This window comes from Papaver somniferum, chromosome 7 (genome assembly GCF_003573695.1).
Source record: "Papaver somniferum cultivar HN1 chromosome 7, ASM357369v1, whole genome shotgun sequence".
NCBI classification, from domain to species: Eukaryota; Viridiplantae; Streptophyta; class Magnoliopsida; order Ranunculales; family Papaveraceae; genus Papaver; species Papaver somniferum.
Window position 1 is genome coordinate 212,085,081 of NC_039364.1, and position 27,877 is coordinate 212,112,957.

The window sequence follows — 27,877 nt, forward strand, 5'->3', positions numbered from 1 at the left end:
ATTGAGCAGTAGTTTAGAAATGATACCTTGAGCCATCTCATCATCAGTATAACTGGCAAGTACTTCTTGAGCCTATGCTGGTGTAGAGGCAGCCAATAAATTACACTGAGCTGAATCAGGAGGTCTTCTGGAAAGAGAATCTGTCACTACATTCTCAGCTCCCTTCTTGTATTGGATAACATAGTCAAATCCCAGCAGTTTGATTAAGTATTTATGTTGTAAGGGTGTGGTGATATTTTGCTCCAAGAAATACTTGATACTTTGATGATCAGTCTGTATGATGAACTTAACACCTTACAAGTAATGTCTCCATTTTTGAACTGCCATGAAAATGGCTAGAAACTCCTTTTCATATGTGGATAATGCACAAGCTCTTGGACCTAGGGGTTTGCTAAAGTAAGCAATGGGCTTGCCTTCTTGGAGTAATACATCTCCAATACATGAAGCACTAGCATCACTTTAAACTACAAAAGTTTTAGTGAAGTCTGGTAATGCCAATACTGGAGTTGTTGACATGGCCATCTTAAGTTGCTCAAAAGCTGATATTGCTGCTGAGGTCCATAGAATAGAGTTCTTCTTTAGAAGATCAGTAAGTGGTTTACTGATTTCACCATAATTCCTGACAAACTTCCTATAATAGCCTGTAAGCCCAAGGAATCCCCTTAATTCTTTGAGAGTGGAGGGTGTTGGCCAAGTTTGCATACAAGCAATTTTACTTGGATCAGCACAAACACCTGCAGCTGTAATAATACGGCCCAAGTATTCCAATGAAGGCTGTCCAAAACAACATTTAGAGAGCTTAGCATACAGTTGATGTTGTCTTAACAGGAAGAATGTAAACCTGAGATGCTCCAAATGCTCAGTCAGGCTCTTGCTGATGAGAATATCATCAAAAAATACCAGGATGAATTTCCTTAAGGAAGGTTGAAAGATCTCATTCATTAATGCTTGAAAAGTGGCTGGTGCATTAGTGAGGCCAAATGGCATCACTTTAAATTCATAATGTCCTTGATGTGTTCTGAATGCAGTTTTAAAAATGTCTGAGAGATGCACTCTGATTTGATGATATCCAGCTCTTAAGTCAATTCTGGTGAAGATAATGGCTCCATTCAATTCATCCAATAATTCTTCAATAATTGGAATGAGAAACTTGTCCTTGATTGTAATGCTGTTAAGTTTTCTATAGTCAACACAAAATCTCCATGTGTTGTATTTCTTCTTAACTAGAAGAATATGTGATGCAAAGGGACTACTGCTTGGCTGGATTATGCCAGACTGTAACATTTCTTGAACCAGTTGTTCCACCACACCTTTCTGAATGTAAGGGCATCTGTAAGCTCTAAGGTTTATAGGTGCTGAATTGGGTTGCAATGGAATTTTATGGTCCAAGTTTCTTGGTGGAGGTAATTGAGTTGGCTCTTGGAAAATGTAATCAAATTCATGTAATAAGGGTAAGAGAATATCATGAGTTTTAGGTGGTTAAGTGTGTGTAGAAATAGAAAACAAGTGCCCCACTAAGCCATGAGAAGAGCTAGAAAGAAATTTCTTGACAGCTGCACCACTCATCTGAAGTAAAAAAGTGTGTTGTTGCACACTCTGTAAGGTGATTTTGTTACCTTTATACTTGAATGAAATGCTCAGTTTTGAAAAATTAAAGAGAACATCACCTAATGTCTTGAGCCAATCTGCACCTAAGACAATATCACAGCCTCCCAATGGTAAAAGTCTTAGATTCTCAACAAAAGTATGTCCCTGCATGATCCATTGTAGTTGTGAACAAATTCCATTGCTGAGTGTGTGCTCTCCATTTGCAACAGTGACCTTCATTGGAGTAGTGGAATCAATGCTACACTGGAGGGAAGAAGCTAATGCACTGTCAATAAAACTTGTGGTGCTGCCTGAATCAATGAGTATCGAGACCTTGTGATTATGAAGTACACCAGGAATTCTAACAGTATCACCAGTGGCATGGCCAGTCAAAGCATGTAATGAAATCTCCATATCAGGCTGAACTGGTGAATCTACAGCTTCTTGAAAGATGTCTTCCTCCTCCTCCTCCTCAGTATCTTGTGATTCAGAATTGTCAACCTGAAGCATAAAAATCTTCTGCTTACCTTTACAAAAATGACCCTGCCTATACACCTCATCACAATTGTAACATAAACCTTGAGCTCTTCTTTTATTCATCTCTTCCTGTGTCAGCTTCTTTATTGCTGGGGTGGTGGGTGTATATTTTGAATGATTGTTAAAAGAAGATTTAAGGGCCATAGGGGCAGACTTAGGAGAAGTAGGAGCTGGCCTAGGAGATAAATTGTTAAATTGGTATGGTTTGGCTGAGCCGAAAGGTGAATTAAAAGGTTTAGTATAAGATTTAGGGAGGTGGGTGACTGAGCTGAGTTTCTGCTCTTGTAGTCTGGCTAATGAAAAAGCAGCAACTAATGTTTATGGGTGAAACATAGAAACAGACTTCCCTATCTCATCCTTTAGGCCACTGAGAAAACTCATTACAAAATAAGTTTTTGTAAGTGTAGGATTCATATCTAGCATTAAGGCTTTAAGTGATTCGAATTCCTCATAGTATTCATCAACTGTGGTGGTTTGAACCAATTTATTGAAACTTCCTAAAAAGCTTTCTTCTATTGGGTTCTCAAATCGAGCACACAAGTGTCTAGCTAAGTCATCCCAAGTAATACGTGGTCGATTCACCTGAAAATTGAGAAACCATTTTTCTGCCTTGCCCTCTAAATAAATTGCAGCAATATCAACCTTCTTATGTTCCTCAATATCATTCAATTGAAAATATCTTTCACTTTTTTGTAACCAACCTCTAGGATTAACACCATCAAAATGTGGAAAATCAAGCTTAGAAAGACGATGAGTAGTACCTGAATGAAATCGAAAATGATTAGTATGGTTGGAACCTTCAGGATCTTGCGTATGAGGATCACCTAAATCTTCAGAGCGATTATTAGATGGAGGTCGAGCTAGTAAGGTGATGAGATTTCGATTGTTTTCTTGTAAAGCCTCCTTGAAGCTGGATTTGACTGTATCGATCTGAGAAGTAAGATATGTGGAAAGGGATTGGAATTCCATGCGGAGTTGATTGATAGCAGCGGTATTAGCATTCGTTTTATCAGAAACCTCCTTGAGAGTCATTGAAAAAAAAATGGGTGGATTGAACGGCTCTGATGCCAGTTGTTGTATCCCTACAACAATTTGAACAACAGAAAGTAGAATTTTGGTGATGAACACCTCCTAAATCAATAAATTCAGGCCAAAATCTGTACCAGAGGCGCAACCAAATAACATTTCATAAAACAAGTTTCAGGTAATGAAGAGAGATAACTCTTCTTACACATTTAAGCAACAAATAAATGAACCCTAAACAGACTCAATCGGTGACAGACGTGTGGCAAGCCATTAACGGTCCACAACTCACCCAATTACAACCTGTCTGAATTATTAAGGCACACAAATGAATACTAAGGGCAGACCACAGAGTGGTTTATACAAGGGGGATGCAACACATCTCTTGGAACCAAAGAGGGTACCATCCCTTAATTAGGGTTTGATGGAGTGTTTGGGTGTTCAAGTTTCCTGCTAATACTTTTAGGGAAACAACATCTGTTTCCTCTTAATAATATTACGAGGATACCTCTTTTCCTAAAAAAAAAAAAAAAGGTCATTCGACCTCTCGCAGCACCAAGTCCTACCTCCGTCGGGATGCGACGTCCTCTTTAACATCCGCGGTGGGACCCAGATTTCTTCTCAAACTAGAAACGTACAATATCCAAACACCAACAAAAGTTACCAAACCCATCTAAGAACTAACAGGGGGTTAGTCCTCGAGTGATTTCGGGGGAGTTGAGTGTGTTTTAAATCTCAGGGATTTTGAGAGAGTTTGAGAGAGTGTAGGGAGTTTGAGAGAGTTTTGTGTTTTTGAGTTCAGGGAGTTTGGGGGAGTGTAGGGAGTTTGAGAGAGTTTATTAGAGGGAGTTTGGGGGAGTTTGAGAGAGTTCACTCCTAACTCATTCTCTTTTAAGAAACAATAAACCCTTATTTGCAAATAACATTGATCTTTAATCAAAAAAATAAATAAATGAAAATGATCATATCTCTGTATCAATAGTATGTTATTTTGTGCAACGAGATAATTTTTTTCCCTTCAATTTAACGGTTTCCATACAATTCTAACTCCCTTTGTTCACGAACATCCACTAGTGTCTTTCTGCTTCTCAAGTGTAGCTTCTACCAACAGTTCCAATAATTTCTCAGTCTCTCGAGTTGTCCATTGTGTGTAATTCGTAGTCACTGCCGTTTCCGGTTCCGTATTCTTATTCTTCCTAACATTCTTTTTATTCTTGTTGTTTTCAGCAGGTTGGCTGGATTTTTCCATTCTATGGTGTGACATGTTAGCTACATTAGTACTTAGACTAATACTAGAACTTAACAAAGCAAGGATAGTAATAACACCAAACAGTCTAATGTAAACATGATAAAAAAATGTGATACTAGATTACACAGTACTAACACGCAGAGCTACTTAGCCAAATTGTTAATCAAAGAAAATCCCTTAGCAACTCCTTGCAACAAAAGCACCGTATGAATTGGCTAAAACATGCCAATACGGAATGAAGTACGCCACTGTATTGAACTTTGGCATATAAAATAGAAGAGAAGTATGTGTCTAAATAAGAGGACTTAACAAGTGATAGTGATTCTCAATGACACCCATGCAAAGTAGCAATCCAATTAATGCATGATGACATAACAAATTATGAAGATAGTTGTAAAGGAATTCTGTTTCACCGAAACACAGTTTCAGATTGTCCAATCTTTGCAGTACTAATACTTACCTGATCCTCTTTAAATTTTTATGGTACACTTAAAACTCAATATTACACAAGACACTAAAAAATCATAGCATTCCAAAGGTTCATTAAAAAGATACATTACTCAGAACCCGACTACTTTCAATACGTGCATACAGAATTCAGTTCCGGGTTTCTCACACTTTGGTGTACCTAAAGTGATCAGAACTTCATGAAATTTCTACAATAGGAAACCTTCATATATACAAACATCATACTAAAATTTCAGCTTTGTACGATAAGCGGAAAATGAGATAAATAGGAATCAGTCCCCTATTCGGGATTTAAACTCAGCAGACCATAGTCATATATTGTGCAAGCTTTTCAGTAGCAAACGTGACCTGGTCCGCGTGAAAATTTTACTGTACTTCTATAACAAGGTAAACTACGACATACTCAAATTTCATCATATTCCAACGGTTGAATTTAAATATATCATTATAACAAAAGCACCGTATGAATTGGCTAAAACACGCCAATACGGAATGAAGTACGCCACTGTATTGAACTTTTGCATATAGAATAGAAGAGAAGTATGTGTCTAAATAAGATGACTTAACAAGTGATAGTGATTCTCAATGACACCCATGAAAAGTAGCAATCCAATTAATGCATGATGACATAACAAATTATGAAGATAGCTGTAAAGGAATTTTGTTTCACCGAAACACAGTTTCAGATTGTCCAATCTTTGCAGTACTAATACTTACCTGATCCTCTTTAAATTTTTATGGTACACTTACAACTCAATATTACACAACACACTAAAAAATCATAGCATTCCAACGGTTCATTAAAAAGATACATTACTCAGAACCCGACTACTTTCAATACGTGCATACAGAATTCAGTTCCGGATTTCTCACACTTTGGTGTACCTAAAATGATCAGAACTTCATGAAATTTCTACAGTAGGTAACCTTCATATATACAAACATCATACTAAAATTTCAGCTTTGTCCGATAAGCGGAGAATGAGATAAATAGGAATCAGTCCCCTATTCGGGATTTAAACTCAGCAGACCATAGTCATATATTGTGCAAGCTTTGCAGTAGCAAACTTGACCTGGTCCGCGTGAAAATTTTACTGTACTTCTATAACAAGGTAAACTACGACATACTCAAATTTCATCATATTCCAACGGTTGAATTTAAAGATATCATTATAATCAAATCATGCAATTTCTTACCAAGATCTTTTGAACCACAAATTAGGGTTTTGACAGAGAGAGAGTACCCACAAAGAAAACTATACACACAGTCAAAATAAACAATCATGGAGATCAAAGATATGAAAAACAATCAAAATAGTACACAAATCAAACTATTATAAACAATCATGGAGATCAAAGAAGAAAAACAACATACCTGGAAAAAAACGTTTCCTCTTCTTTCTCCTATGGTTTTCTACGCACCAAACTCCTTCCCAAATCTCTACTCTTTTGAGAGATTTGTTGTGAGACCAAAATACACTAAAAACTCCTTCGAACTCCCCAAAGCAACCAACTCCCTAGTATTGTAGGGTTTTATGACTAACAGGGAGTTCAAGAGCTTTTTTTAAACTCCCCAGCGACTAACAGGTGTTTTCTAGAGAGTTTAGGAGACTCCTCTAAACTCCCCCACGACTAACGGAGATTTGGAGAGACTCCCTCAAACTCCCTCAGGACTAACATGAGAAAACCTAAATACATTAAAATCTCTCAAACTCTCCCACGACTAACCCCAAGTTTTGTAGATATAGAAATCTGTCCTAATTTCTATTTTGAAGTCTCTCCTATATTGTTGCTTTACCCTTCGGTAATCTGCTGCTGTTTCACTACTGTTGATTTAAACATGTCTTACGATTATCTGTTCAAGTACATAATTATCGGAGACACAGGTATGCTAATTTTACCCACTTCATAAAATCAAAGAGAAGTTGTTTTATTTATTTTTTCGCGATAATAATCTGGATGGGTTTATTTTAATTTTGATGTAGGTGTTGGAAAATCATGTCTATTGTTACAATTCACTGATCAAAGATTTCAACCAGTACATGACCTTACAATTGGTGTTGAATTTGGCGCTAAGATGGTTACTATTGATACTAGACCTATCAAACTTCAGATTTGGGATACTGTTAGTACTTTTTCTCTCTTCTTTATCCACACAATTTTTGGGGAAATTTTGCTTACTTGACTTACTTCACATTTTTACATTCATAGTAGACAATTTGAGCTTTTGCATGTTAGTTTAAACCCTATATCACGTGGTAGGTTGTGTTGTACAAAGTGGAGCTTTTGCAGGAATGCAATATATAAAATGATTGATGTCCATAACTTCATGGGTTTCCGTCACTGAACTCCGGAAATTATCACCATGTTTCTTGATTTTGTCCCTCAGTAGTCTGTTTCAGTCCCGGCAGGAATGATAGCACCTAGACAGACTAGGAACAGACTGTAAATAGGTTTCTTTGTTAGGGTGTATCTCTATATCTAGTGCTATTCTGTTTCCTAGGATTTACTGGAAAAATGGTAGGATGGTCCCCAATATGCCAATACTCGTAACTGCTTTGGTTTGAAAGATCTCCTTATAGATGGTGCGACTTGCATAAGTTGTTTATTGAACGTATAATGTAGTAAGAACAAGTCCACGAAGAAGCTGATCTGGATTAGGTTCATAGCTTTTTATAAGGACTTCAGATTCTAATGAACCAATATTTAGGCGAATGTGGTTAAACTAACTCTTCAAACATCGTGATTTCACTAACAGGTCTTGCTTACCTACGCATGGTATATTTCCTTATACATACGTTAACTAACTGTCGATTTTTCACCTGGTTGCTTTTATGCTCCCTTTCATTTGTTGAACGAAAATATGCCGCTATCTGTATTCAACTAGTCAGTGCTTGCTAGTAGGTTATGGACTTAAGAAAACAAAAACTAATATGTGTGTACCAAAGTAATGAAAATACTATTGCATCACAATAGATTATACCTGAAAATGATCCCAAGGAGAATTTGAAAGTGCAATAATAAGTTTGAACTTCTTAGGAGAGAACTTTTGGTACAGTCAGTTTCTGGACAAGGATGGAAACTCTGCAGTAATATATTTGATGATGTATTTATTAAGAACATGAGTTTTGAACAACGAAGCTTTTACCTTATTGCAGGCTGGCCAAGAAGCTTTCAGATCCATCACTAGATCTTACTACAGAGGTGCAGCTGGAGCACTTCTGGTTTATGACATAACTAGGTATATTTTTTATCCGTGCTTCTTTAAATCTGTTATGTTCTGAAGAAGAACGAAATTTCATACTTCTATTGCTATACAGGAGAGAGACGTTCAATCATCTAGCTCGCTGGCTTGAGGATGCTCGGCAGCATGCTAGCCCCAACATGGCAATTGCACTCATTGGGAATAAGTGTGATCTTGCGCATCGAAGGGCAGTCACCAAAGAGGAGGGTGAGCAATTTGCAAAGGAAAATGGACTTATATTTATGGAAGCATCTGCAAGAACTTCTCAGAATGTGAACGAGGTAATTCTTATAATCTATCCACAAGTAGTAGTCTTTCTCTATCTCTCTGACCCACTCATTTTTTGATATCTAACAGGCCTTTACAAGTACTGCTAAAAGGATCCTTCAAAACATTCAGGATGGTGTGTTTGATGTGTCTAATGAGGTAAACATCCTTCTTTTTATTCTTTAAGTAAATGCCATGGGAGTTCCAAATCTGGTCATCACTTCGTAATGTGTTTCTGAAGTTTATGTTCTGTTGACACCTATGTCTTTTTATGATGCAATGAAAATGCAATCCAGCTAAAGACCTGCTTGTAGATGATCAGAGCTAACTCTCTTGTACATATTGGTCCTCAATCTAACCGAGTTTGCGCGGCAAAATCCCTGACGTGATTATTGCAGTCTTTCAGTATGTATGTTGGATGTGAAAAGGGAATTTTAAAATTTTGGTTTAACCCTGTTTCTTGGGAGATACGGATTAGCATACCAAATTCTAAATCCTAAAAGTAGCAAACAGGTTTAGTGCACTATCTTCTTGAACTAACAGTTTCGACCCACCTTATGTTGTTTTCTGGTTCCATGCGCCTATGCATTTGTTCTTCGCCCTCGTGTAAGGCGTGTGACCAAACTGCAAAATGGTACATTTATCCAGCCGTGCCGGAAGATTGTGGATTGAATGTTTGACATCCCACTGGTTGATTGTTTTCTGCGGCCACCTTACAAGTGGGGTACACTGTGTACTGAGTCTTAACTCAAAGGAGATCCCAAGACTAAAACTTGACCGGTTGTGTGACTGTCATTTAATCAATTGGGTGGGGCTCGAAGAGGTACCAATTAGGATCAGTTTCTATTCATTCTCATAACTTGAAGGAGATCCCAAAGCCTAAAAACTTGGGCCTGTTCAATGACTGTCATTTGATCAATACAATGGGGCTCAAAGAAGTATCAATTAGGATCAATTTCTATTCAGTCTCACTGCAGTGAATCATATTAATTGACCTGTACCATGAGTATAATGCAAATCACATGTTTTTATCGACATAATTATTTATTTCTGTGTGATCTGTGGCATTTGGGATGAGGTATTCTAGTTCCAGTAAGTCATCAAATGTTCACGTTTTGCTTGTAGTCATCTGGCATCAAGGTGGGCCATGTTCGTACAACGGGTCCACAAGCAACAAGAAATGGAACGATGACACAGGGAGGAGGGTGTTGCAGTTGATAAAACAGTTGCATAAAAGAAGTAGAAAATGGGATAATTCGTCACAGACATAAAACTCTACCTGAATTCAAACTGTGTGCACTTGCCTATGTTTAACCCAATGTAAGAATAGATCTTCTCTTATTTTCTTCTGTTATTTAATGTGATGTAGCCAAATAAAAGAACATGAAAAGAAATGTACAGTTCATGATGTCAAAATTCCAACTCTATTATTGACCATAATCTCATGCTTGCATACGAACTAAATGGTGCCCTCTTCGACCTTTCTGGTCACATGTCTTTTTGTTCCTACCAAAGGACAGAATGATAATGTGCTATATAATTTGGAATCCTTTTCTTCAAGTCCACAGTCCACACCCTACTTGTGGGAAGAAGCTAGGGTATAAGAATGAGAATTTTGTCAGTATGTTACGAGTTAGAGATGATTAAGTAGATTATCTACTAAAACAAAATGAAAAAGAGAAATAACTACTCTTTCTCTAGTTCATACCTGAAGAACTCTGGAGGGATGGTGATTCCATTTTATAGTGGATTCCCCAATAATTGACTTTTTCCATCAATGATTATGGGAGATGGCGTGGTTTTAGATGAATCCTATTAAAAAGGTTCTAGGGATTTAGTTTTGAGGACTCACAAGACTTATAGTTTTGGAAATAACTACGCAACCACACTTTCTATCATAATCCGAGACTTAGCTATAAGTAGACTAGAAATCAAGACGTATAGTTTTGGAAACTAAAATTTGACAACAGGCTTGAGATAGCAATGCTTGCAAGTTCGACCGAGCAGTGCTCTAACAATCTCCCCCTTTGTCAATTTTAGTGACAAAACTGTCAATACATATGGAAATACAAAATAAATAAACTTTGTAGCTTCTCATCCAAATGCTTGATTTCCTTGGTTCTTTAACATTACTCGAAATCTTCGTCACTTCCAAGTACTCCAGTGATTCTGAACATGTTCAACTCAGCATCATAGTTGTTGAAGATCCGTAGCTATAACAATGAGAAAACAACAGCTCTCAATCATTGTTATACAGTGTCATAGTGTCATTACACATCATCAAAGTCCAATTGTATCACAACTTTGACAACAATACTATGTATCACTCCCCCTTAGTCAATACTTCATCTCACATGAAAACCACTCCCCCTTACATAATTATCCGTAAACCATATGTATTTGTAGTGTGAACTACACATTATTTCTCCCCCTTTTTGTCAATATAAATTGGAAAAGGTACGAAAACTAGTGGGATCATAATGAAATTCTTAAAGAGATACTTCATGACTAAAAGAGAACATATCAACTTTGTTTCGATGATTTCACATAGTTGAAACTTAGTGTATTCATCAAGGAGTTTATAAAGACGCAAGAAAACTCCTACAATATTCCACAGCCGCACTCCCCATAAATATTTGCCAATTAAGCACAAGTTCAATTAAGAACTCTCCCCCATAAAATGTCATTCCCGAAAGAACAACAAGAGCGACCTTACTTTTACAAGAAAATAAGGATTTAATTGGACATTAACAAATTACATGAGACATGAATTTGTATCCAAAAAAAACTCAATCAAATTAACCACAAGATAATCCATGATTAATTTAATCGGAAATGCCAACATAAGAGAACTTACGGAGCCACACAGTACTTTCACATATAAGTGGATCAGGGAAAGATCAATACTGTGGAATATTCAAAGATTCATTCTATTTGTCATTCAATATTTGCATAAAGACCTAATAGGCTTAACTTTTGATATATATGGGACAATCATAGTTCACGGACGCAAACACACATATCCCATGACAATTTTTGCAATATATAAAACCAATAAAGATTAATACTGCAAATCATCTTCCAAATAAACTTTAGAATTTAAATAAATAAATCTGAAAACATTGCAAGATGAAAATCGTTGGCAATAGCTATGTGTACTCACAATAATTGCTATTCCAAACCCTAGTTATCCTTCTTAAAACACAAGAATAAATTCTCATAAGAAGTTTGCTAGACAAAATAAAATAACTCTAAAAACAAAAAAAAAACGATCGCAAGCTAAATCAAAGTTCACGTTCGGAAGCTTCATGGGTTTCAAGACCTTTGAGCTTGTGATTGACAACTTCAACTGTTTCTTTAGAGATGGTATTCTCAATGAGAAGATCCTTCATGTGTGTTCATGAGAGGAAGGTCAGAATTAACCCTTTTCAACTCAGTTCGTAACACATCAAGACCCTTCATGGTGTCAACAAGCTGCAGCTTTTCTTCCTCAAAGTGTCTAATGAAATCAAGAACCACTTCAGCAGAAATCTCTTAATCATCCTAAATGTTTGAATAAGTATCAGGTGATTGAGAAGAGAGACCGTCAACTTCTACAATAGTTCTTTTCTTCATCCCTTTGGACTCGAAACCAATACCTTTATCAAGAAAACCTCTTGCAAAATCACAGGTGCGAGAAGGTGAAGACATTCTTGACAGAAAATAAAATATCCTTGAGTACGCGTACGTGACTCAATATGTTTGGTATTTAAATGGTTTCTTAGGGACGGTAAACTTTAGGGTTTCTAAAGATAGTTCGTGACAAGTAAATGGGTACCCGTACGAACACAACCCGAACCCAAACGAGAAACAAAAACTAAAACCATAATATAACCTTTTACAAGGTAAACAGGGACACCGAAATTTTGCTATGTGAAGATATTCATTCACAAATTTTGGCTCAATAAATTTTATATTTCTACAGAAAGAGATAAATTTAGAGCACAAAAGTAGCTGGCAACTTAGTTGCACCGAAAAAAACTTTTCAAGAAATAAATATCGAAGAGATTCACGAGACACAAACAATACTTAGGTAAAGCTTATCTGTAGACAATAGTTTAGCTATGGACGATATGAAAATAGCTCAACTAAGCAGAATGCATTTTACCAAAAGTATACCTGATCATATCTCACTCAACCAGGATTTTTGTGAGTGAGATTTCAACCTTGTGATTAATTAGCACAAGTATGAGCCCTATGCTCATTAAATGAATGATGTTCACGGTTGAGTCTCTTTTTCCTTCCAATTATAGAAGATAATCCTTTTTGATGTGAAAATTTATCATAAAACTTGCTGTCATCAAAATATGAGACTAAGTTCGAGTCCTTACCAGAAGAAGTTTGTATGGAGGATTTTGATAGCCTGTTGAAGATCCTTGTATTCTTCAATTATTAGATTAAGGTTGTCCTTCATATATCCACTATTACTTCAATCAGTAGGTACCTTTTCCACATCTTGAACATCATCCTTCACATTCGGTTGAGAAGAACCTTTCTGAAATCTCTTTGAACGATTTGTATTAATGTTACAATTGGTTCGGACGTTCAATGAGCAAAGTGAACTGACTTTCCTGGAAGAATTCACAGGGTGAGTACTAAAACCAATAGGTTTAGACATCCGAATGTCAGTTACACCTTTGAGGATTAAATCTAAGGTATGTTGAAGTCGACCAAAGTAATTGTCATTCAGCTTCAGTTTTCTCTTCCGTTGAGCATGTCCTTTTGAATTACAAAAAAGACATACTTTCTGATCACCGGAGTGATTAGAGTGTATAGCATTAGAAACATCGTTAGAAGATTTATTCCTTCCATGAGACGTGGTAAATCCATGATTAGTGGAAAAACCAAGCACTTCTTTATCAATAGGAAAGGTTTGCAGTTTAACTTCTGAAGTTGTTTTCATTTGACAAACAAGATTATAATTAGTCATGTTTTCTAATATAACAGCAGAGTCAGAAGTATTTGGTATGGCAGACTCCCCAGAACGACTTTTTTCTTGAATAAAGAGATTACTCAATAGTCGTTCAAATTCACAGGCATATTCTTTGAGTTTAGCCTCGAGTAAGGTTCGTGATGAGCAAACTACAACATTTTTCTCACGAAGAACCCTTAGTTGGGAATCACGATCTTTTATCATACCAACCATTGTATTAACCTTGTGTTTCAGCCTGTTGATTTCAACTTCCCGGATTCTAACAAGTTATAGAATTGTTTCACTCTCTCGGCTGCTTCCCTTTCTACTTCAGAATCAGATTCGTCAGTAGAAAATCAAGGTAACACATATCAATACATGTTTGTTTCGTAGGAACATAATGTTCATCTAATGTGAGATTGACAAGTCTTTCTCATTAATAGATTTCATCGAAACAGAACTTTTGTCTCTGGTGATGCGTTTATCAGAGATAACACAACTGTCCATAGAGTCAGATCGCTACAAACACAGACTTATAAGGTCTTAAACGTGTTTGCCTGCTCTGATACCAATTGAAAAAGTGGGGGTCTAACAACCACACCCAATATTTTGCTTAGGCAATCTTTATGGACAAACTCCAATATAATTCCAAGAGAATCAACCAGACAGTCAGACTCAATCAATGGAAATATATCCAAGAGTTGTATCTCTGTTTCACAATGTAATCAGCAAATCAAACAAATAGAAATCCGTGAGCCTGCTTATTATGTGAAACAACTTGAACGGTACCAAAGACCAATGTTCAAGTGTCAATCAATTTATATCAACAACCAAATGTTGGATTATCTAATTGATTGAACTACGCACAGCCTGTGATATTTCAATTATATAAACAAATATAATGCGGAAAAGAAATAACACAAACACCAGAAATGTTGTTAACGAGGAAACCACAAATGCAAAAAAAAAAACGGGACCTAGTCCAGATTTGAACACCACACTGTATTAAGCCGCTACAGACACTAGCCTACTCCAAGTTAACTTCGGACTGGAATGTAGTTGAGCCCTAACCAATCTCACATCAAGGTGCAGTCGTGTTCCTTACGCCTCTAAATCCTAGCAGGACTCTGCGTACTTGATTCCCTTAGCTGGTCTCACTCACAACTAAGAGTTGCTACGACCCAAATTCGAAGACTTGATCAACCAATCTGTCTCACACAGAAAAGTCTATTCAATAGATAAATCTATCTCCCACAGAAATACCTAGAGTTTTTGTTCCGTATTTTGATATATCAAGGTGAACAAGAGTCAATTGACACACCGGACTTATATTCCCGAAGAACAACCTAGTAATATCAATCACCTCACAATAATCTTAATCGTATGGTAGCGAAAAAAGATATTGTGGAATCACAAACGATGAGACGAAGATGTTTGTGACTACTTTTTATCTTGCCTATCGGAGATTAAATCTCGATCAAATCTTAGAGAAGATAATACTCAATATGATAGAAAACAACAAAATCAGAACACACAACTACAGAGAAATAGTTGGGTATGGCTTCACAATCCCAATGAAGTCTTTAAGTCGTTAACCTACAGGGTTTTGGAAAAAACCTACGATTAAAGGAGAATCGACTCTAGTCGCAACTAGTATCACACAGAAGGTGTGGGGATTAGGTTTCCCAGTTGGTAGAGTTCTCCCTTATATAGTCTTCAAATCAGGGTTTGTAATCAATGTTACCTTGGTAACAAAGCATTCAATATTCACCTTAGATGAAAATTTGATTAGACTCAAGCTAATATCTTTCAACCGTTAGATCGAACTTAGCTTGTTACACACAAATGAAAAGTGACTTCATTTAGATATGAGTAACCATACCTAAACATGTACACCTTGTTGGCTCAACAATAGTTAACCAAAGTTAGCCATATGAACACTTTCATATCAACCTTGTTCATCTTAATCATAACTAGTTCAAATGACTCAAATGAAACTAGTTCTAGAGTTGTTCGATTGTTTATATTCTCATAGAATTATACAAGACACAATTGAAGCAAAATCGAATTTGATTCACTCGAACCAATTCATGAACATTCACTAGTACAAAAGTAGCCTTTAGACACGCCAAATATGAATTTCTATGCCACGCTTTTTGTTTTTGGCGTGTCTATAAGGTAGACTTCCATGGGCGTGTTAATATAAGTGCTTTCAGCCACGCCAGGGCTAGTAGCATGTCCAAATATCACTGTTTAGTCACGTTAACTTTTAATTTTTTATTGGGCATGTTTATAGACCAGTCTATGGCCACGTTAACCAGTTGTGGCGTGTCCAACAAAATAGTCACACCACTTGAGGGGTGGTTAAAAAGTAGGTTTTATTTGACACGCTAGTATGTGTGTCCATAGTGTACGATTTATAGACACGCTGGTTTATATGCGTGGTTATAAATTTGGTTTTATTAGACATGCTAGTATGCGTGTCCATGGTGGGCGTTTTATGGACACGCCGGTTTTATTGTGTGGCTAAAAAGTTCGTTTTACTGGACACGCTAGTATGCGTGTCCATAATGTGTGTTTTATAGACACGTCGGTTTATATGCGCGGTTAAAAAGTTGGTTTTATTAGACACGCTAGTATGTGTGTCCATAGTGGGCATTTTATAGACATACCAGTTCTATTTATTACTGGGTACATGAAACGAGCTGTAACTGCGACAACACAGGGCCCAGCTCTGTTGAGGGCCTTTTTCTTCCCCAACCCAACAGTCATTAACTGACTTTCAAAAATAAAAAAGCTTCTGCCCACATTCGAACGCATGGTCTAGAAGGAGGTAGGTAACAAGAAGAATCAATCCACCAAGCTGCCCATCTTACTAGTGCACTTGGCATTCAAAAAATCAGTTCTGGGGAAGTACTTAGCTTTAAGAACAGTGGCTAACATACAATTGAGTCTTGACCAGATGCCAAACAGTATTTTGGAAGATACTCTTTGATAGTCTGGAATTAGACTTTGAAAATAGAGTTTAGTAGAGTAATGATGGTTCTAAAGGGTTGCGCATGGCATTAAAGTGGCGTGAATAGCCAAACGACAAGACTCTTGACCAAACGCCATGAACGACCATTTATGGATAAACTACCACCATTATTTAAAGAGAATTGGGTGATAAACAGATTATTATACCAAATTAAACCAAACATAGAAATAGGAGAAAGAGAGGTTAAGTAATAGTGAAATGACCGATATTGCAAGCAGTTCCGTCGGTGGCGGTAATCCAGAATCACAACCCGATTCCCCTGCAGTGTGACATGAAAAGATTGCAATGGAGGCTTTAACAAGCTTAGAGATAGAAAGTTTGATCGCTTTTCTGAATCTGGAGAAGACCAAGAAGAAAGAACAAAAAGAGAGAAAAGAATTTCAAAGATTAAGGGTTGAAAATGATGAGGAATTTCAGTTGTGGATGAGAAAGTTAGATTCCATAGATGTACGTCGACACAGGGAGAAGCTTCAACAACGAGGAGAGTGGAAGTGTTCATGGGGGAAAACCCGCAGTGCGATAGAAAGTGATAGTGAAGATGAAGAAAAGAACTGTGAAGGAGGAGAAGATGAGGAGAGCAGTGATGATTCAATGAAGAGAGATGAAAGAGCAAAAGAAGCAGAGAAAAATCAGAGGAAGTGGCAAGAGTTTGAAGATGCGATGTACAAGTGCTATCTCGCCGAAAAGAAGAACAACCCTCGTAAGTTTGCTCGAACCATGTCAGAACCCCTGAACGTGGATTCTGACGGAGAGGAGATTCCTGGGGTTAGACCTCGATGTAGAGCCTGTATTTGTCTGTGAGATGGTGGTTTGCAGTGAATCAGAAGATGAGGAAGAAGAAACCGAAGATGATGATCTCCAGGGTGCCTACACATCTTCATACGATAATGATGGTACTGGTGCCTGCTATGAAGAGGATGAGTTAAACTACAACAGCAACAGTAATGACGATTCTTGGTGATTGCCGTGTAGCTACTGTCAAATCCCTTAGAACTAGAGTAATGTGATATTTTGATTACTATTTCTCTTGTGCATCTTCGTGAAAACTTGTGGGGATATTGATGGTACTTTATGTTGCTGAAGAAGTGTATGGAGAATGGGGTTCAATGTCAGACATTTGGTGGTTATTTTTTGTTTGATAGATGCATGGTGTTGATGAAGATCTTAGAAGATGTAAGGTGATTTTGGGGTTCAGTTTGCAGCAGGTGCATTGTTTGGATAGCAGCTGGGAGAGTTGCAGTGGTTATGATGGGTAAACCTTTTATGTCAGGTAGATTAGTAATGTTGCAGCTTTGAATTCTGGTTGTAAAATGAAAGTTGTAATGGCACTGGTAGCCTGTCGGGTGTTTAGAAGTGGTATTCTGTTTGCTTTGTATGTAATTAAACTAGTTGTGTTCTTCAAGTTGTTTGAATTTTCAGTAGTATTAAACTTGTGATAGATGTAGGTTTGAAGGGTTTGAAGAAATTTGTCAGTTTGTCTTGCACTCTTGCTCTTTTGATTTCAGTAGTAATTGATTGAATACAATAGATGTACAAACAAACAATGTTCTTGGTGAATGATTCTAAAATTCCAATGATTGTGAAGTAGAGATGGGTAGGAATGATTGAATTGAGATTACTAGGAAGAACACTAAATTGCATCTGAATTTTTTTTTCATACGTCACAGTGACGGAGCAGAGCTAAAGAGAGAAGTCTGTTTTTTTTGCTTGTATCCTCTTTGTGGTCCAATCCTATCTCTTAATGGTTGGAGAAGTAAAACTTGTAGTTTGTTTTCTTTCAGTTTCAATGAATGTAATCAAGCTATTTGTGTTAGTAATCAAGCTGTTTGTGTTTGTTTTTCTTTGTTCTTGAAACATAGTAGGAGCTTGTAAATTTTGAAATTTTCTCAGTGAATGCTTGAAGTAGTGAATCAATAGGGTATATAAAATGTTGTTTAAGATGGTAGAAAATAGGGTATTAAGATTAATTCAAAGCCTATTTTAGGCCCAATTCCAAAAAAAAATCTATGTGCAAGCCTATTACTATTACTACTAATCATAGCATGACAAAATATTAATTCAACAATCAGTATAGCCAAATCCAAACTCACAATATTCACTCATCCAACATTGCTAAAACCCATATGCATACAAAACCCCACCATGATTTAAGAATCAACTTTTTTCAATAATCCATGCATTCATTCTCTAGTTAACTGGAAAATCCAAACTGCTAACTTAAAATTGAACCAAATTCAGTACCATGATGATCATCATTACCAAAATAGTATAACCCAAAACCAAAAACAAAGGCTAAAAGTATATTTACACTAACTAATTCCTTAAACAAAAACCAAAAAATATTCCAACCTAATCATTCATCTATTAGCAAACACAAACAACTACATTCTATCACCTGACTTGATTATCGCTTAGTCCCTTGGAGATGGGTGCTCAGATGAAGTTGTTTGAGAAGCAGGGACTGTTGTTGGTGCTGGCTCAGCCGGTTGCTCTGGTGGTGTTGCACTCGCTGGATTTCGCTGACCATTGCTTTCCTCCACAAATGCAGCTATTCTGGATGCTGCCCTGCCAACTAAAGGACATACGTAGTGAAGCAGGGTATAGGGAATTCCATGAGCGGTATTGGCTAAGAAGCACGAAGAAGAAGCTCTCTTCTAGCGGCATCAGGCAAAGTGATAGTATCAAATCCCAATCTTCCCCCTCCATCCACAACATATTTAAGACCAATAAGCACCACCCCCTCGTTAATCACATACCTACCTTCGGTAGGATGTTCAGCAGTCACAACCCATCCATCCCGCATGCACCATGTTCTAATGGGCCCGGGTCCGGCAACCGTTGCACCACCAACACCCCCGTCAACGAACTCATCATTAACACCATCACCAGGATCATAATCTACATCAGACAAGATTTCTTCGCAGTTCTCAGTAGCCATTGGTTCTTCTTCAACTGTACCACTCCCTCCGCAACCACTGCTTTCTCTATGTTCAGTTATACAATTTTGAAATGGAGGATCTTCTCTCCCCCTAGGAGGCATTTACTGAATCCGGGAAGTGTATGATGCAGTACCCTGATTCTCGGAGATATTATTAACCAATTGGATGAAATTATCATTACTCACTGGTGCATCATAGAGATTGCTCTCTATTGCTCTTGGAAGAATATCCATTTGGTGTTGAATGCTTCTCTGATGAATTTTGATTGCAAGGGGTTGAAGACAAATTTTTCTCAAAATTTCAAGATGAATTTTTGTCTCCCTCTTAGTCTCAATTTTGAAATGGGATTTCTGGTTTGGAATCTAATGGAAGCATTAGGGATAATGATAATGAAGAAAAGAAACATCATTTTATGCCTTAATTGTTTCGATTGACAATGCATTCTCACCTTTTCGGTGAGAAAAACTACCCCCTCCCGCCGTTTTGATTCTCCATAAATTAAATTATATCTATTGTGACTTGCTTCATCGACTTTTCTATTTTGAAAGTCATCTGTGTTGCGACAAGGGGAGGACATTCAGAGATCATTTACACACGTGCCATTCATACTAGTTAACATGAATAATTTAGTTTAGTGTTACATGAACATGAATAATTTAGTAAACATCTTCTTGATACTACTGAAGCTAACATATTCACTGGAAAAATTGATATTTATCTCTCTATGATCTTGGTTATACTGCTTGTCCCTTCACATGGACAAATAGAAGAACTGCTTACAGAGGAGAGGAAGTCGGTAATGACGACTGTGTAGGGTGCACAAATTGTTTTTATATAAATGACATTAGTATAACACAAATTATCTTTATTTATATAAAAAAAATTCTACCATGTTTATGAAATCAAAGATGTTTCCTTCAAGAAAAATATAACAACGATCCTTCTTGGTATACCCACGTACCCAGACATTTTACTCTGCCTATGTCTACCATGCATATAAAGAAACCTATGGCTACCATATTAAAAAAAGAAAGAAAAACAAACAACATAGCCGTGTCTTCCATATTTGCAGCAACAGAAACTTGGGAGAGCTGGATCACATTATTTGTTGACTTTCCTTACAGTTCTACCCTTAATGTCGGGCCGATAGTAATCATCTCTGGATTCCTTTTGCAGGTCAAGTTTATCTATCTGCGACAAGTGATACTCATCCCGAAAAATAACTTTCGTACTGAATTCGTCGTCGACATCATCATCAACATCTTTCCAGTTTTGGGTAGGTTCACCTAACACAATAGACTTTTTTTTATTTTCCTGGTCTGTCACATAAAATACCTGCTTAGCTTGGGAGGATACAATGAAAGGATCATTATGGAGTCCCAACTTATCAAGCTTAACCAAAATGTAGCCAAATTTGTCTTTTGAGACCCCTGCTTTGGTAACCCATTTACACTTGAAAAGTGGCACTTTCAACGAATGATATGAAAACACCCATATCTCTTGTAAAACACCATAATAATCCGCCTGATTAAGGGTAATCCCCGTTTTTCTAATGTGCGCGTCAGTTGCCTCTACGTAAACCCCGTTATTCTGGTACAGGAACCATCATTAGATTTTGTGCGAAACAGGTGTCCATTGATGTGATATGCTTCGTATGTCGCTACTTGTGCATTTGGTGGGATTGTTAGCCACCTTAAGTCCTGATTGAAGTGTTCCCTAGAGTCTGCCCGCTCACTCTCAACCTGAAATACATTATAAGGATTAGCCTTCGTCTCAACACAAAAGTTACATATCAAGAGTGACATTTTCTGCAAACTCTTACCATTTTTTGTAACCATTTGGCGAACTCTTCATTATGTTTTTGATCTAGCTGTGTATCCTTCATACCAAGATATTTATCCTTCAAAAAATTCTGGTGTCGTCTGGATAGTACAATGATTAATGTTATTATCTCTACAGAAATTCGTACACAGAATCAAACACTAAATAAAATATGAGGTTATTTGGTTAGATCTAGTTATACTTACTCAATGTAGATAAACTTTAGGCGAATTCCGCAATACATAGAAATGCGCTTTATCCAACAGATCCTTATCGACAAGAGGAAACTTAGAACCTGACATTGGTTTTTCCCTGAAAGAATAAGAATCTTCACCACTGTCAGATGTGTTGAGTTTATCTGGTGGAATTCCGACTGTATTATTCATGCTTTGTTGGTGCTCACTGATCATCTCAATTGTCTCTTCCGCAATATGCCCTTCAGCAATGCTTCCTCCAGGTATGTTTCTGTTTCGCACTTGCCCTTTAATAACCTTCATGCACCTTTCAAACGGATACATCCATCGAAAGAATACAGGACCACAAATTTGCACGTCCCTGGTAAGATGCACAGTTAAATGAACCATGATGTCGAAAAAGGATGGAGGAAAGTATTTCTCGAGCAAGCACAACGAGTTCCGACTGCAATTTTTCTAGCTCTGCCACCTTGATTTCTTTTCTATATATTGCCTTGAAAAAAAAAACAAAACTTGATAATAGCATATCTTGTTGGCTGCGGCATAATTGATTTAATCGCAGTGGGCAAAAACTGCTGCATTAGCATGTGATAATCATGCAATTTTAGTCCGATAAGCTTTCGATATTTTCGATTCACCAGGGTTGAAAAGTTTGAACAATACCCTTGTGGAACCTTTATCTCGGATAATATGTTGCACAAGACTTTTCCTTTTCCTCCGGGCTTAATGAGTGACATGCTGCCGGTAGTATATATCCTCCTTTGCCGTTTGGCTTAGGTCGCAACTTGTCTCTAAAACCCATTGTGAATACCAATATTCTGTGAAGCACGTGTTACGATCTTAGTGGCCGCACATATATTCAACTGTGTAGCCTTCGCTGAACAGAGAAGCCTAAGTAACAAAGGATACCTCCGCAGATCTACTTTATCTCATCCCAAGAAAGAAGGCCTAAACGATCAAGATAAGAGTGGTAAAAGCCTAGTCTACAAAGAGGCAGATGGCGAGGGGACAGAGGTAGATGATGCATCTAATCAGCAGTAAATGCTCAAATTTCTTATCTACAAGCATGAATCAAGGCACGTGGAGAGAGAAGGCGTGGCAGAACCCGATTGGCGGAAGCTGGCGGTGAACGAAGGTACAACCTGTACTAAGGTTGGGTAGTTCCCGAAGGAACGTGGTCCAGCTGAGGTGGCGAAATACAACTGGAGAAGATACGCGGTGGACGAAGGTACCATTGGTACGAAGGGTATATCAACATACGATGGACCCAGAGGCAGCAAATATATACCTGGAGCAAGAGGGGCTATAAATACCAAGCCTCACCAACAAACTAGAGGCATTCAAGATTTAAGAGAGAAGATCTAGTTTTAAGCTTATACCTCTTTAATGTTTAGAAGTTAAGTATTTACTTCTACTTGAGTTCTCTCTATTACTTTGGGAAGCATTTAATATCTTTGTAACCACCTCAAACTTAATATAAAACAATCACTCATTATCCCATGGACGTCGAAAAATGTTGAACCACGTAATCTCTTGTGTCTCATGATAACTTAGAAGCTTTTACATTATATTTGTGTTCTTCGTTATTATTACGATCTTAGATACCATTTATCACTTAGGATTATCAGTTCAACAGAGGTATCAATACTGCTTAGTATTAGATCCTCAGAGTTGTATACATTACGTAGACGACGGGAAAACGAGTAGTCACAATTTGGCGCCCACCGTGTTTTGCTCACGCACCTGAGTTTAGACACAGTTTACATTTTACTTATACATCTTCTGAAACGAAGGGATCTATGTTCCAGCGATGAATCTCACTCTCTAGTGATTCGTTCATCCATTATTTGTGTATGTTTTTTGAGTTCATAGCCTCTAAAAACGTTCCTTGTTACAGGTCCACAAAATTTTCCAAAAAAAAAAAAAACAAAAAAACTCACAAAACGGCGAAATGTTTTTTTTATACTAAAACATCCCTTCTTAAACAGAGCATATTTTTGATCTGAGAACCTTTGACTGACAGAGTAATCTCAGTCGAATTTGAAGGAAAAAAGATCTTCTAACGCATTTAATAGCCTTGTTTTTCGCAAGATCTGACACCCTTTTCATTGGTTTTCAATGGTTTAAGGTTGTTTTTTCCAAGGGTGTCATAAGAATTTAATACCCGTCTGTCAAAAACATTATTTCAGTCCTTTTTCTGAAAAAGCTGCTTAGCCATCTTCTGTGTCAGAGCATTAATTGCTATTTTTAACGAAGATACCCAAGTAGCAGACTTTTTCGCCTTTTCTATGACCGCAGGATAACAAAAGCCGAAGGCATGCAGAAATCAACTGATGTACCAACAAGCTCACGACCATCTATCACAAGAGGGAGATCCCAAAAGCCGTCTCAAGCAAACCAAAGGAATGAAGCAGAGGACAGACAAAGCGGAATAGCAAGAAGAACAATTTCTAACAAATCACCTATTCTTACTGAAGGGATGAGGAAGACATCGGGAGCCCAACCAATCTACGACATGCCGTTACCGGAGCATGCTACCACTGCAAAGCCAGCTGCGGCTAACACAGGGTTACCCAGAACCTTAGATCCTACGGGACGAGGGTTGGGAAACCTAACTCCAATACAGATAGATCCATACGCGCCAATTGTAGACGAAGGAGTGGAAAACTCTGAAGATCCAGCCGACAACACTCCTCAGGGAGGTGGAGCCCAAAACGAAGACCAAATGGCGACACAAATAGCAGCTTTGTTACTCCGTAACAAGGAAAACGAAGATGCCATGCACGAGATGGCCCAGGAGAACCAAAACCTCAAAGGCATGCTAGACATCCAAATCGAAGGTTCCAAAACTCACCCTCCCATCAGAGGCGTGAAAACGAAGCTATCTCAGGAAGACGGAGGGTGGATCTCAACCCACCAAAGACGAATCAACCTAAGGGAGCAAGGAGAGTGCACCATGGTCCAGAAGAAACGGATTCAACATACAAACCCTCTCACACCTACTACGACGAAGCATTTTCCAAAGATGCTCACAATGTGAACATGGTCATGGAGCAAATGAAGAAAATGCGGAAGGAGATTCAAGGCCTAAAAAATGTCCACGCAGGCGCAAGACTAGAAGAAGTGCTCCAAGAGGCAACCACGTCCCCATTATTTTTTCGCATTTTAAGGGAATCCATCCCTCCGAAATGCCCGGTACCTACGTTCCAATCATACAACGGTACCTCAGATCCCGCATCCCATCTACGGTATTACACTCGTGTCCTTTCCCATCGGGAAAGAAACGAGGTGGTACTTTGCAGGTACTTCCCAGCAAGCTTAACGGGGTCAGCACTAGCCTGGTATCACAACTTACCAGCGAACTCAATTGACTCCTTCAAGCAATTGTCTACGGTGTTTTTGGAGACATACATGTACAACAAAGCAACAAAGGAAGGGTTAGATAGGCTATTTGCTTTAGGTATCGGACCCCGGGAAACACTGATGCAGTACACAGACAGGTGGTAAAAGACATGCCAAGCAATTGGGAAAGTCAATCCGGAAATTAGCATAAACTGCTATAAGTACGGACTTGATAGAACCTCAACCATATTCGTGGAGCTTCACAACAGAGCCCTCGATTCCGAAGGCGAGCTCAGGGTTGTCCAAGACCGTTACATCAGACTCGAAGAAATCCAGAAGGACAACCCCAGGGCACAAGCAAAGACAACAACAGCTCCACATCGAACTAACTCTCTGGAACCAATTCCGGAGGTACCTAGGCGACAAAACGAAGCCAGGGGCAGGACCAGTTCTCGAGACAAGTGATCCAAACACGGAGATGGAAAAAGAGGCAAAGGAAGAGAAGAGTTTATGGATAAAGTCTACACAAAGTTGAATACAACTTTCTCTCACATCCTAAGCAAGGAGGGAGCAAAGCCAGGCTTTCCTTACCCTAATACTAAGGGAAAGCAGCCAGAAAAGACGAAGGATGCCAAGGATTACTGTGCGTACCACCAATACTACGGACATACTACTGATACATGCTACTACCTGCGCAACGTGATCCAAATAATCATCGCCGTAGGCAAGTTCATGGAGTACGTACATCTACAGCCAGCGGAGACTGAGGAGATCCCAAAGAAAAGGGTAGAACTACCTCAGGATGGAAAATACATCAACATGATCACCTTCTTCAGTGGAAGCCAAGAATAAATTCTCGAGGACATACTCGAGTTAGGTCGAAACAGAAAGAAGATTGAATCCCATGAAGTGTTCAAGCTAAGTGGACCACCCACTAGCACTTGGGAGGAATGGATGGCCACGCCATTAACCTTTTAAACAAGGGACGTCAACCAGGAGGTTGAAATGCACAACGATCCACTAGTGATCACTCTTCCAATACATGGATGGAATGCTACGAAGGTCCTCGTGGACGGGGGCAGTTCGTTAAATGTACTATTTTACGAACCCTACCTACGCATGGGTTTGACATCAGAGCAAATGGATTCTTCTACTTGCACAATATATGGTTTTAACGGAGCAGTCTCTAGACCAAAGGGAGAAATCGTCTTGCAGGTACATGCAGGACCCTTAGTAACCAATACACGTTTTTGTGTGGTAGAAGCACCTTCTCCCTACAATGTAATCATGGGCAGACTATGGGTCCATAGATTGCGAGGAACAACTTCGACGTATAACTAATACCTACGCTTTCCTACACATGTGGGTGAAATGGAAATTAAAGGCGACCAGCAAGACGCAAGGCTATGCAATTTAGAGGAAATCAGACTCAACAAAGAAAGAACTGCTTCTCAACAACATGAAAGAAAGAGACGCATGGCAAATACCAAGGAAGTGCAGGACGCAACATCCTTGGTACCCAAAGCCGTCTCATCCCAGGAGACAAGCACCTCTGCCACTCCAGGAGAAGATGTCTCCGCCAAATGACAATTACAGAAAAACACTCCTCAACGACCTCAGCAACAAATCTGCTCACCGGTGGAACCAACAAAGAAAATCAACATTGGGACGGAGGCAGAACCAGAGATGCTCAATATCGGAACTTTACTTGAAGAGGAAGAGGAGGTGCAACTACAAAGGTTACTAAAAGAGTACGTAGACGTCTTTGCATGGTCAATGGAAGACATGCCAGGAATTGATCCGAATTTGGTCTCACACCATCTTCGGCTCAGACCGGAAATACCACCATTTAAGCAACACACACGTAAGGTGGCGGACATCTACCACGAAGGGGTAGAAAAAGATTTGCAAAAGTTACTTGCAGTTGGATTCATACGAGAAGTCAAATATCCCACGTGGATATCCAACATGGTCATTGTTTCTAAGAAGAACGGAGGCATGCGCATTTGCATCGACTTTAGAAATCTCAACAAAGCATGCCCCAAGGATAGATACCCACTGCCAAATATTGACCAGTTGGTCAATGCAACTGAAGGCCACCAAAGGCTATATTTCATGGACGGATACTCAGGCTATAACCAAATATCCCTTGCGGAAGAAGATCAGGAGCATACTGCGTTCTTTACCCCCACGAGGCCTGTATTGCTATATAAGGATGCCTTTTGGACTAAAGAACGCGGGGGCAACATGCCAACGATTAGTAGGCAAAATCTTCAAGCAATGGATAGGCAAAATACTGGAGGTCTACGTGGACGACATGCTCGTCAAGAGCAAAGAAGCAAAAAAACCATCTTCCAGACCTAAGGGAGATATTTGAAGACACGAGGAACTTACACATGAAGGTGAACCCGGACAAATGCACGTTCGGAGTTACCTAAGGAAAATTCTTGGGTTACTTGGTCACCAAACGAGGAATCGAAGTAGACCCTGAAAAGGTCAGAGCAATAATGGAGATGCCATCTCCACGAACTCTAAAAGGAGTATAAAATCTGAATGGAATTTTAGCTTCCATGGGAAGATACATATCAAGGTCGTCAGATAAATGCAAAGCATTTTTTGACACACTAAGGAAAGGAAGCAGGTTTACATAGACCGAAGAGTGCGAACAAGCTTTTCAAAAGATCAAAGAGTACTTAGTATCAGTACCCATCCGCAGAAACCAGAGCCAGGTGAAATACTCACCCTATACCTAGCAGCAACAAGCTACGCTGTGAGCGCAGTATTGGTACGAGACCAAGGACAAGGAGAAAAACCCGTATACTACATCAGCAAGACACTCAGTTCAACGGAGCGTAACTACACCAAGGTGGAACAACTCATATATGCCTTAGTAGTGGCAACGCAAAAGCTAAGGATATATTTCGATGTACACACTATCCGAGTTTTCACAAAGGCTCAAATAAGTCAAATCCTCGACAACACGGAGAAGATTGGAAGAGTGGCAAAATGGAATGCGATGATCAAACAGTTTCACATAATCTTCGAAACCAGGAAAGCGGAGAAATCACAAATCTTAGCAGACTTCTTGGCGGACCTACCTCTGAACGACGAAGTGGAGATAGACGACATCCCAGGAATGGAGGAAGAAAAGCTGGAAACAGAAGACCTCTTGGAACCACAAAACTCACGAAGGTGGGAAATATTCGTAGATGGCTCCT

General features: G+C 38.6%; 2 protein-coding genes across 2 annotated transcripts; both read left to right on the forward strand.

Annotated features, from left to right (window-relative positions):
• Positions 1–6,590: 6,590 nt before the first annotated feature.
• On the forward strand, positions 6,591–9,805 carry LOC113299498 (ras-related protein RABB1b-like). Its single transcript, XM_026548518.1, has 6 exons — positions 6,591–6,750; positions 6,850–6,989; positions 8,023–8,105; positions 8,185–8,389; positions 8,466–8,534; positions 9,501–9,805. Exons 1-6 carry the CDS (start codon positions 6,705–6,707, stop codon positions 9,591–9,593), a joined length of 636 nt encoding a protein of 211 aa, XP_026404303.1. The 5' UTR covers positions 6,591–6,704; the 3' UTR covers positions 9,594–9,805.
• Positions 9,806–16,648: 6,843 nt separating this feature from the next.
• Positions 16,649–17,324, forward strand: LOC113295903. Its single transcript, XM_026544236.1, has 2 exons — positions 16,649–17,082; positions 17,180–17,324. Exons 1-2 carry the CDS (start codon positions 16,649–16,651, stop codon positions 17,322–17,324), a joined length of 579 nt encoding a protein of 192 aa, XP_026400021.1.
• Positions 17,325–27,877: the final 10,553 nt, after the last annotated feature.